Consider the following 12,486-nt stretch of genomic DNA (forward strand, 5'->3'; position numbering starts at 1 on the left):
GATTAGGATTATGTACTTTTCAGAAGTTTAATAAGAGGGAGCAGGAGAAACTCACAGAAAAGCATAGGATTTAGAGGCATATTTGCAGGGAATACAACAGTACTCTGTGGCTATTAGGAAGCCTTACTCTATTCCCGAGGTTAATTAACTTGTTAGGTTGAATTCAGAATCTAAGAGCAAGTTGCATTAGCAAGGGATCTTAGTGGTCAGCTGGTCAAACCCTCTATTTTACAGAAGAGGAAAACGGAACCCGGAGACTTTCATGGGGCTGAACAAGGTTCCTGGTGGCACACCTGGACTCCACCACCCGCTCGCCCTCTGGGCCTCTGTAAAAGGATGGGGCAGACAAGACGATCTCTAGGGTCCCCTCTGGCTCCAGCTCTCAACCAACCCGAGCCTCTGAAGCAGCGCGGAAGGAGGAGCCACAAGGGAAGCCCGTGGTCGGCGAATCAGAAACTTTTGCCCAACGCTGACTCGAGCTTCCTGAGCAATCTGGCTCCCAGGCCGCTGAGTGGTGGAGGCTGCGGGGGGGGGGGGGGCGGGGCGTAACCTGACGGACGGCCGGATCGGGCCTCTCGGCACGCGGCGCTCTGTTGCAGCGTTCGGAAAGCCGGCTCTGAATGGAACGTTGAGGCAGGGCGGGGCGGGGCGGGGTCTCCAGAGCGCCGGGGTAGATTGTGCCTCTAGGCTGTTCGCCGGCCAGTCTGCGTTCAGTCGCGCTCCGGGTTCCGGCTGCTGCTGCTGCTGCTGCTCCTGCTGCTGCTCCCGCCGGCTCGGGCCGCGGCTGCGTGCGGCCGGGCGCAAGCAAGCACAGCTCAGGCTCCCGAGCCAAACCTCGCGGGAGAGCCGGGCTTCCCTGGGAGGCTGACTCCTCCCGCTGGCCTGGGTAAGTTTCGTCCCGCGGGGAGAGAAGGTAATAATCGTGGAGGGCACCTCGTTGGAAGCACTTGGAGGGGCTAGTCCCCTTACACTTTGGCACCAATTACTTCTACTTCTGTAGCGCTTTCAGGACTACAAAGCTCTTGCCTCTCAGTAGCCCCGTGAGATAAGCGGTGGATTTATGTTTGGCCCCACTTTACAGATGAGTAAACTGAGGCTGAGAGAGGTGATTGTGATCTGCGGGCAGCCACACCGGCACAGTTTACATCAAGCCCGGCCCCCTTTCCGGCATCATAGCATTAAAGCTAGAAGTGACCTTAAAGATCACTTTGTATTTTTAGGACCAAGCCTGGCACTTAATAGGTGCTTAATAGATGCTTGTTGAATTGAACCCCTCCGTTTTGCAGAGGCGTTGCCAAAGATGCCTAAGTCACTCTTTGGCTGTCAGGTCCGGGTTTGGGAATTGCATCTGTCTGTGACTCCCTCCCACTAAGGGCATTTTCTAAGCGGGCAAGTCCGAAGACTGCTTCTGGTTTGTGTCTATGCCGGAGGTATGCATGGCTTTCAGTCGGGGAGGGGGGCAAAGAGGGAGGGAGAGCAGGAATCTCTCCCGGGTCTGTGCACCCCTTCTCTAAAACAGCCTCCGAACTGTCGGAGCTGCTCTAAGCTGTACTCCCTTAAGGTCTCTCTTGTGTTGGAGAGGGGGAGGGGGAGAGAGATTCTCCATCCTTCTATTTCTGTCCCGATGTAAGGATGTAAGTAAGGGCTATGGGTTAGCCTTAAAATTTAGAACAGGTTCTTGCGGACCAAGTTGAAGGGCTTTCGACCATACATACCTCTCCTCTCAGCCATTTGATCCATGACCCGTTTAACTACCCGAGGGAGTGGCAGGAGGGGGTGGCTGCTTTGCTACTTGTCCTGTAAGTAATGGTGGCCTTAGTAAAGGAAGAGTGGAAAACAGAAAGCTAGAAAACTGGTTGCTGTTGTTAGTTGCATTTTGGAGACTGGAAATCATAGGAGCGGGACCCTGGGGTACCCAAAAGAACCATTCTGGGTAGGTTCATCCTCTCCCTGCCCCTTCCCAAACATCCTTGGCAACACCTCTGCAATTCAACAAGCATCCATTAAGCACCTATTAAGTGCCAGGCACTGTGCTTGGTCCTAAAGATACAAAGTGGTCTTCAAGGTCACTTCCAACTCTAAGTTCCTGGGAACTTCGCTGGGAAGGGGGCCAGGCTTGATGTAAACAGTGCCAGTGTGTTTGCCTGCAGATCACAAAGTTCTCAAATTAATTCCAGGGCCTTCCCTTTGTTAATTATATCCTTTTTATCCTGTGTATACCTTGCTTTGTATATTTTTGTTTTGCATGCGTCTGACCCATTAGATTGTAAGCTCCATAAGGGCAGGATCTGTCTTTTGCCTCTTTTTGCATCCCCAGCACTTAGCAAAGTGCCTGGCACAATAGTAGGTGCTTTAAAAAGAAAAGTTTATTCAATTGAATTGATGCTGAATTTCCCAGAATGGAGAGTAATAGAGACACCCTCAGTTTCCCTAACTGTAAAACAAGAGAATTATACCCAGTGGTCTAGAACTTAACTACTTCTGAATCCTATAAACAGTAATTGAGGAGGTTATACTGTATTTTCTCTCCAGTCTCCTTTCTTTTAAGGTATCCCCTCCTCCAGCATTTTAAATTCAACCTAATGAACGTAGTGTTACCAGGACTTTCTCCCTGCTCTGTCTTTGTCTCAGATTTTTCTGAGTGTTTTTTTGAGCAGACGCTAAACTATTTTCTGTTGCTTTCCTGCCCAAACTAACGTATTAGGGCTCAGAACAGAAAACATGCCCAAGTATTGCTTGATTCTATTCCTGCTTTGTCAGTGATGGTTTAGGGTTTCATTGGGTTGACTTTTTCCATGATAAAGCTTCTGCTTTGGTGGGGGAAGGGGAGTGAGAGGGCATCATTATGCAGTGGGAAGCCCTGCTATGGGACTCAAAGCACGTGCTTTCATATCCCATCTCTGCCACTGGCTGCCTAGGTTACCTTGGACCAATCATTTCATTTCCCTGGGCCTCAGTTTCCTAGATGATTCCTACAATCCCTCCTAGCTCTAAATGTATGTTTCTGTGATCAGAAAATCCCTATTTATCAATGCATGCTCTCTTTTGGTCTATACCTGTGATTCATAGGATCATAGACTTTACAGAGGAAAAAACCGAGGCCCTGAGAGATTAAGTACCTCGCTCAAGTCCACAGAGTTACTAAATAGCAGAGGCAGGTTTTGCAGTCAGGTCCTCTGACTGCAAGTCAGTGTTTTCTTTTGTTTCGTTTCATTTTTCCCCCTTCTTCCACACCACCTCTTCCTTATTTCATGTACTTTTACCAAACTAGGGTAGATAGCTTCCTCCTCTGTAAAATGAGGGGATAGGAGTCAATGATCTTGAAAGCTCTTTCCTGTTCTTGAATTCCAAGGGTCTCATTTTTGGTTCCCTGTGAGTGACTTCCATTTGGTTTAACTGTCCTACCCTGTCCCCTGCCTAAGCTCTTCATACTTGAGGGCAAAAATAAGCAACTCGGATCCACCAAGGACATTGTAACCTTTTCTTATAGAGAAACAAGTCAGAGATCAGAGCACAAGTACGGTGTCCTGTTCCTTGGAAGGACCCTCTGAATGTACAAAATAGGCTCTCACAGGGGTTCTTCAAAATGAAGCCTTTTTTCCCTTGACCACTACACAGCGCATTGGTCAGTGAGTGCTCCCTATGTCCTAACGCAGAGAAACTGATGACAGCATGACATCAATTGTTATATACCAAGATACATTATTATATCTTGGGTATGTTATAAATTATGTTATATATATTATATTTATATTATATTAATTACATTAATTACATTATATTATATCATATATTACAGGATATTATCTCCCTAGGGAAGGAGAGACATAAAATCCTAGAGGTAATCTTTGAGAATGTGTCAATTTCCATAGTATCCCGGGGTATGTTATTTTTGATGTTCAGATGACATCACAGTATGCCTGTTGGTTTCCTGGGAAAGACTTTCACCTCTTTGCCTCTCTCACTAGTACCAGCCTGGTTACAGACAGTATTTCTGTCCTCCAGGGCCTAGCCTGGTGAAGCTGCAGAGACTTCTCACTAGCTGGACCTCAAGTTAAGGATGTCTTCCGCCAGGATTTCTGTGGCATCTCAGGTCCATCTGTTAAGACAGGATGGGGGAGAAAAGGATGTGCATTGGTAGAAAGGATACCAGCACGGGCCAAATCACAGCTGCCCCAAATACTCAGCTTCCTCTCTTGCTAGATTAGGTTCAGGAATGCATTAATTGCCCACACCCCAGAACCTGTAGTTAGCCTCACTCATTTATTGTGGTTGTTGTTCCTCTTCCCCATTTAAGACAAGCTAGACACAAGGACATTAGCCACAAACTGGACCTTAAATAAAAATCAAGCTGGCCAGGAAAGGGGGTGTCCATTCACCCCTGTTAGACTGTAGGCTCCTTGAGGGCAGGGACTGCCTCTTGCCTTTTTATGTGTCCCCTGCACTTAGCATAGTACCTGGCACATAGTTGGTGCTTAACAAATGTCTATTCATTGAACCCAGTTTCCTACTCCTCCTGAATTCACATTCCTGAATCAGATGATGATAGCAATAAACAATAATAATATTAATAAAGTTTGCAAAGCTTTTTTTTTCCAGATGATATCTCTCTTGAGGGCGGCTAGGGACTAGGAGGCTCAGTGGGTAGGACCCTAGGCTTGGAGTAGAAAGACTCATCTTTCTGAGTTCAAATCTGGTCTCAGGCACTCATAACTGTGTGACTGGGCAAGTTACTTAACCCTGTTTGCCTCAGTTTCCTCATCTGTAAAAATGAGCTGGAGAAGGAAATGGTAAACCACTCCAGTATCTTTTTCAAGAGAACCCCAAATAGGGGCATGAAGAGTCAGACACCACTGAAAGGACTCCACTACAGATCTTTCTTGGTCCTCACAATAACCCTAAAATGTAGGTGTTATTATCTCCATCTTATAGATAAGGAAGCTCAGTTTGAGAGTTTAAGTGACTTGCTCAAGATCATACACCTAGTGAATGTTTGTTGTGGGATTCAAATTCACGTCTTCTTGACTCTGAATCTAGAACACTATATACTCTGCCACCTAGCCGTCTCCATGTTGGGATTGCATTCTCTGTTCTTAGATGAAATTCTAGAATTGGAAGGAATGTTAGAAATCATGTAGTCCAACCCTGTCTTTTCACAGAGGAGGAAGCTTTGGCCCAGGGAAAGTGACTTGCCAAGGGTCATACAGATGGTCAATGTCAGAGGCAGGATTTGAACCTGGGCCCTCTGACTCCAGTTCACCTTCCTTATTTCTTTCAAGGTTTAACATGGGTGCTATGACCTCTACTTTCCTAGTCCCCTAGATTTTCCTAGAGGAAATGGGCTGGATTTCTTCTTTGTCTTATCATGTTGTACCTTGTAACACACTTAAGGGTATGTGGTATTTTTCTCTACTCACACTCCAAGTCCTTTGTTCTTTCCTCTATGTCACAATGACTCAACGATTTAATTTTTAAAAAATCAAAATCGTAAGTCTATGCCACGGTATTTAAGTCAATGCACTAAGTTTGATGTGAAATAAAAATATAAATAAAACAGAGAATAGGAAGGCCCTGGTAATGCATTCTAGTTCAGGGTTAACACAGACACACTTTTTTTCTGAGTTTGTTGTTTCGGGCAACTCACTTAACCTCTTTTTGCCTCATTTTCCTTATCTGTAAAATGAAGATTATAATAGTGCCTACCTCCCATGGTTGTTGTGAGAATCAAATAAGACAATATTTGCAAAGTTCTTAGCATAGTGCCCGACACAGAGTAAGTGTTGCAGAAATAATGATGATGATGATGCTGGTGATGCTTGTGTTTGTACCATCATTGTTCTCTCCTATCTCTGACTCATCCTTCACATGTTAGATAAGTTGCATCCCCTCTCTAGGACTCAGTTTCCTTATCTGTAAAATATGAGAATTGGATCAAATCGAACCAAATTTCTTAACCATGCCAGAATGGTGTAGATTTGCCAATTTAGGTAGAGTGTGTTAAAGGAAATGAACAGTAAATAAGGTTGGAAAAATAGATTAGAGCCAGATTACAGGGAGGACTAAGGAGTTCACATTTTAGGCATTAGTCATTAAAGGACCATGTGTGGTTTTTTGAGTAGGGTAGTATATTAGTCAGGTTTGGAGATTTGGGGAAACAGCCATTTTTCTGTCTTTTAAAATCCTGTGTGTCTGTGTGAACATGCTCACTAACCACAAGCTTGTGGACACTCCTGCGTTGTAGTGATCCTGAGTCCTTCTTTTGACCTTTGAAGCACACATGGGCATGGGGGATTCTCAGATTTCCCCACAGATGTGGGGTTTTATATTGAGGAATACAAAGCATGAGCAAACCCAAGCCATCTTTGGATGTGGATAGGTCAGATAAGAATAAATACAGGAGTTATTAGGATTCCTTTGGAATCAAAGATTATGGTCATGGATGTTCATTAGTCACTCTCTAGCTGTTACTGTGTGCGATTTGATTCCCTCTACCTTCCTTGAGTGAAGGGTCTGATATAATCAGCCCGCATTAGGGAGCATGGTACTGTTGTTGTTTGGTCATATCCAAGTCATTGTGACCCCATTTGGGATTTTCTTGCAAAGGTACCAGAGAGGTTTGCCATTTCCTTCTGCAGCTCATCTTACAGATGAGGAAACTGAGGCAAACAGGGTCGCACAGGAGCTAGTAAGTGTCCAAGGCAGGATTTGAACTTAGGAAGATGAGTCTTTCTGACTCCAGGCTGGGTGCTCTATGCACCACCTAGATGCCCATGGTACTAGGAAGATTCTATTGGTAAGTAGTTAAGATTGTGGTATTTTAAAGCTGAAAGGGACTAGAGAAGTCATCTAGTGCACAGATTCTTAACCTTTTGTTATGGATTTCTCTTTAGGGCAGTCTAGTAAAGCCTATGAACCCGTTCTCTGTGTTTTTAAATCCATAAAACAAAATGTATAGGAAACGTCCTATGTGCAGTGCATAGTGTTATGTATCAAGGGAGATACAAAGATTGATAAACTGTAGTCCCAGCCTTCATGGGGCATATATTCAGGGAGTGCTCGCTTCTCAGGGCACTTAAAAACCTCAGTTTTTGTCTTTATTTGTGAAATTACCATTCGGATGATCATTTCTGCCTTTTTAGAAAAATAGTTTTTGAGCTGTTTCTCCTGAATGCCATGTACAGTTTAAATTTGTACTAATAGCTCACATTCTAGTCAGATTAGATATTGAACTGTTCCTGGTACTTGAAACACTGTCTCCTCCCTTCATGTTGACACAACCAATCTCCCATCCCCAAGAGACAGTGTGTTTGGGTGGAAAGATTGGCTTCAGAAACAGAGGACTTGGGGGGTCAGTTCCTGGCTCATTCCCAAGGAATTTACACACCCCCATGGCCTTGGAGTTGGCTGGGACACTGATGTAAGGTGGTTTGCCTTAGAGTTACAGATTTGAACACAGGTCTTTCTGCCTCTAAGGCTGATCTTGTACCCATGACACTATGCTAACCTTTCTAATTTATAAAAGAGAGAGGAAGTAAATTATACAAGTTCACAAATTAAGAGTAGAGGACTAGAACCCAAGTCTTCTGATTTCATGTGGAACCATACTATCCATGGTCAATTTTTATTGAACGCAACCAGTTGTCTTTGCCTGGGTAGGCAGTGACAGTACACCACTGCCATGCTTATTTTTATCTTCGAAACAGCTGGGTGCGTGTTTTCTGAAATTATTTGGTTAGTAAATATAGTTTCACATTGATTTCTGTAGAAGTTGCTTCTGCATGTGGCTGACATTCTTCCAGGACTTGAATCCATTTAAAGGTTGCGAATAGCTTCTTCCCTCAGCGTCCAAGTCTGGCCTCCAGGGCCTACATTCCATATGGTCCCTTTAAAAAATATATCATGGTGTACATAGGAGTAATTTTCCACTGTTGTTGTTGTTGGTAGGAGTAGTATTTTCTAAGATTAAGTGAACTTATTTGCATGGTAGTCTCATAAAAGGGGGTAAATTTGGATGGGAGGTGATTTCTATTGGAAATCACAGAGACTCCTATGGAAAACAGGGAATTGAGGACAATTTTCAAGGTTATATATTGTGGTGGAAAGACAACGGGTTAACTCCATTGTGGCAATGTGGTAGAGTGGAAGAATGTGCCATAGACGTAGAACCAGAGGAGCTAGAGTCCAATCCTGTCTCTAGTTCTTGCCTTCTGTGTGACCTTGTATCAAGGTGTGATATAAAGAGTGCTGAATTTAGACCGAGAGGACCTCACTATGATTCTTGGTGCTGATGCTTGTTGCTGTTTGTCCTTCATTCCTCAAAGAGAACCGTGACATCGGGGAGGTGATGCCATGACATGCAAGTGAATTGGATTTAAGTGAGGCAGGACTGTGCAAAGTCATCAGCCTCACTTTCTCCTCTGGAACCATTTGGGTCTAGTGGCAAGACATAGGTCAGGACAACTGGAGACCCTACCCCCACCCCAACACTTACCTGTGTAACCAAAGACAAGTCATTCAACCTCTCTGAGCCTGTTTTCTTCATTATAAAATGAGGCAGTTGAACTAGACGATGTTGGAGGTGCCTTCCAGCTCTACTGAGGTCTATGATCCTGAGTGACCAAAGTGCTCTTCCTAAAGCATAGATGTGAACATGTCACCCCTCCCCACCTCAATAACCTCCAGTGACTCCCTAATTAAATATAAAATCCCCTCTTTGGCTTTTAAAGTCCTTCACAACCTGGCCCATTCCTACCTTTCCAGTCTCTTTACACTTTACCTCTCTTCATGTATTTGACAGTCTAGCAACACTGGCCTTCTGGCATGCATTTCCATCTGGAGAATGCATGCCTTTTTATAGTCTGGCCCGCTTCCCTCCAATATTCTCCCTGCTCCCTTCCACCTCCTAGCTTCCTTCAAGATTCAGCTCAAATCCCACCTTCTGCAAGAAGCCTTTTCTAATCCCCTTCCCATTGCTAGTGTCTTCCCTCTGAGATGACCACCCATTTATATGGTGTATATCTTGTCTGTGTACAGTTGGTTGTTTGTTTCTATTAGAATGTGAGATCCTTGGTCGAAGAATGGTTTTGCCTTTCTATGTATCCCCAGCACGTAACACAGTGCATGGCACATAGTAAATGCCTTGTTGGCTCCTTGGCTTAATCTGAGGTTCTGTGATCTCAAATTCAGCTTTTTTCTGTTTTATAAATGAGTTACTTTGATTGTCATGGATATAATATGTGTATATGGACTTTTTTAAGAAGGGAGAAAAACTCCAAATAGAGTAAGAGAGTTGGGGGACGGTGGTTTTGTCTCACTTAGACTCTTGTTTGTCTGTTTCAGGTAGCATGGAGCCAGACCCGTCTCCACCGAGTCCATCTCACCTCCAGCCACAACATGGGAGGTCCCAGCTCAATGCAGCTGCTTCTTCAGAGCCAAGAGAAGAGGCTAAAGATCAGAGGCCCGGACCTCTGTCAGGAGACAGCCTGTCCTCATCAACCCCGGCTGCTCCAGCTGCTAGGCATCCCACTAACCAGGAGAGAGGAGAGAAAAATGGTAAGAAAACTACTAAGCTGATTTTTGTTTTGTCTTAAGTTTGCTCCCTTACTCTGAAATCTTCCCTTCTAACTTTGAACCCTTCTCTCTGCATTGTAGGATGATAACTGACTAATTTGATAAATTAGCCCATGCCAGTGTCACTGGGTTTGCAACTGAGAGGACTTTAGAAATCATTGTATACAATATCCTGATCTTACATATGGGGAAACTGAGACTCAGAGAGGGATAGTGATTTGTCTCAGGTCACGAAGGTGGCAAATAGCAGTCAGTATTTGGACTCAGGTCTCCTGCTGCCATATTCAATGAGCGTTCTTACAAAGCCACCAAGATAATTTACCTTTATAATGTGAACTTTGACCCCCTAGAAAACCTAACTTTTTAATCCTGAGGAGTAACCCTTTGAGGGGTTAAGTTCAAGGACTGTGGCAGGCTGGCTTGGTATGAATGAAGATGATTTTTAGGGTATAGACCCATCAGATCCTGCTGCCCTACACGTAGAGTCTGCTGTCCTATTGAAGAATAATTGTGATATGTACAGGTTGTCTCAAAAGCCTTAGTGCAGTTTTAACAGCTTGCCATCCTCCTTGTCACCAAGGCAGGCCACTCATTGTCATCCCCTACCGCTCACTTGTGCTCCCCTCACATTTCCAGTCTGCTGTCCAGTCTTGTCATGTCTGTATTCTGTATGTATCTCCTCTTCTTTCTAATCACGCAGCCACCGGCCACCCTGATATAGAGAGACCCTCCTCATCTCACCTTCTGGTTGGTTTTCCTGCCTAAAATCTCTTCTCCACTCTAGTCTGTCTTCCTCCCAGCTACTGAGTCTAAGCTATTAAAGCTTAAAATTGCACTGAGACTTTTGGGACACTCTGAATATTGGTAGAAGTTAAGAAGGGAGCATTGTATGGCCTTAAGATTTCTGAGGCGTGGGTATGATCTGTAAAAATGGAAAGCATGCTGAATTTGGAGTCTGAGCACCCAGGTCTGAATCCCACCTAACCCTGCCAGCTGGGCAACCTTAGGGCAAAACATTTCCCCTTTTACCTGAGGGTGGATTAAATAGGAATGACAGCAATAACCAACAGTTCTGTGAAACTTTGAGGCTTGAAAAATGCCTCAGACGTGATTTCATCTGAGCCTCACGGTTTTGGGAAGTAGGTACGGCAGATCTCCTTGTTCTGTTTTATCCAGAAGCTGAGGCTTAGAAGTTAAGGGGCCTGCCCTTGGTCACACGGTTAAATCCTGAAGGTCTAAATTCTGTGATCTCTCTGTATTATTGTGAGGCTAGACTGAGACAATGTGAAAACAGCTCTCACATCCAACTGCTTTCCACTCACACAGCATCAATTCCTCATTCTTTACCTATTTCCTAGAGTCTTCCAACAGCCTGTGACTGTGGTGTTTCTGCCTCACCTCCTCTCACCACTCCAGGCTCTCCTATACACTGTTGCCAAAATGATTTTCCTGAAATGCGGAATTGACCATGGGACTTCCCTTCTTTACTGACTCTAGTGGCTTCCTTTTTGCCTCTAGAATAAAATATAAAGTCCTATATTTGTGTTTTAAAGTTTTACACAGTCTGACACCAACCTAATTTGCCTATCTTGTTAGACATAACTCCCCTTTCCACACTCTGCATGCCAGCTAGACTTCTCTCTGTTCTTAACATCATACATCTTTTTTAAGTCACTTCGAAGTCTTCGGGACCCTATTTTGGGTTTTCTAGGCAAAGATACTTGAGTGGTTTGCCATTTCCTTCTCCAGCTCATTTTACAGATGAGGAAACTGAAGCAAACAGGTTAAGTGACTTGCCCAGGGTCACACAGCTACTACATATCTGAAGCTGGATTTGAACTCAAGAAGATGACTTCATCTCCTATCCATGTCCTAATTTACCTTCCATGCCTGGAGGACATCTCCAGTTGTCCTGATCTATATCTTTGCCATTGGACCCAGATGGCTTCAGAGGATAAAGTGAATCTGGTGACTTTGCACAGCCCTTCGTCACTTAAATCCAATTCACTTTCATGTCATGGCATCACCTTCCTGATGTCATGGTCCTCTTGGAGAACAAAGGACAAACAACATGCCTGGAATGCCTTCTGTCTTTCCCTCTGCCTCATAGGGTCCTTTTCTTCCTTCTTGATGCAGTTAAGTCCTTATCTTCTTCATGAAGCCTTTCCTCACCCTCCCCACCATCCACCACTACCTCCTGAGCTACCTCATACTAAACTACTCAGTTTATGTTGGTATTTATTCATTTTATATTCACATTGCCTGTATTTTTGTATATACTTGTTGTCTCCCTCATTAGATTAGAATGTAAGCTTCTTACCAGGAAGGATTGTTTTAATCTTTGTACTTGTATCCGTAGCACCTGGAACATGATAGGCACTTCAACCATACTTACTGATTAATGAAAAAAGTTGTGCAAGCATCCTGCAAAAGTAGGGTCATGTTAATTCCCCCTTGTTTGGACCCACTAGCTGTAAGAAGAAATGCTGAGGTTGTAGCACGAAAGTCTTGCCAAAGATGGTTTCTTTGCCTTTGGGATGAATTCAAATTTTCATTTTCATGGAAGGGGATTATCAGATTGATCTTTGGCCACTCTCCTCTCTGTCATATCTTGTTTTTTTAATCATCTGGTTTTCATGAGCTGTTGTCTCAGGATTGTGATGTGGAAAAGAACCTTTTCTTTTTTATTTTGGTAGGAGGAAGCCATATCCTTTGATGCCAAGCCTCTGGTCATGGTGACCTCTTATTGAGTGAGATCAAAATGATACAAGCAAGCATTGGCCAATTGAGTTCAGTTATGCCCTCACACTTAGTCCTGTAGCCAGTCATCATTGTTATAGTTACATAAACAAATCCTCCTCCTCTTAATATTTAGCAGTGTACTATGATCAAGACCAGAGGATTGTGGGATTCAAG

General features: G+C 44.1%; 1 protein-coding gene across 2 annotated transcripts in view; it reads left to right on the forward strand.

Annotated features, from left to right (window-relative positions):
* The first annotated feature begins 552 nt into the window (after nucleotides 1-552).
* The window catches only part of WFS1 (wolframin ER transmembrane glycoprotein), a 55,498-nt gene continuing 43,564 nt past the window's right edge, over nucleotides 553-12,486 (forward strand). The window contains exons 1-2 of one of the 2 annotated variants that reach the window (XM_036764518.1): nucleotides 553-886; nucleotides 9,340-9,552. In XM_036764518.1, coding sequence (XP_036620413.1) covers nucleotides 9,345-9,552 — 208 coding nt within the window. In that variant the 5' untranslated portion in view covers nucleotides 553-886; nucleotides 9,340-9,344. The remainder of the gene's footprint in view (nucleotides 887-9,339; nucleotides 9,553-12,486) is intronic. The other variant, XM_036764519.1, reaches the window with a different exon arrangement.

Source organism: Trichosurus vulpecula, chromosome 6 (genome assembly GCF_011100635.1).
Source record: "Trichosurus vulpecula isolate mTriVul1 chromosome 6, mTriVul1.pri, whole genome shotgun sequence".
Classification (NCBI taxonomy): Eukaryota; Metazoa; Chordata; class Mammalia; order Diprotodontia; family Phalangeridae; genus Trichosurus; species Trichosurus vulpecula.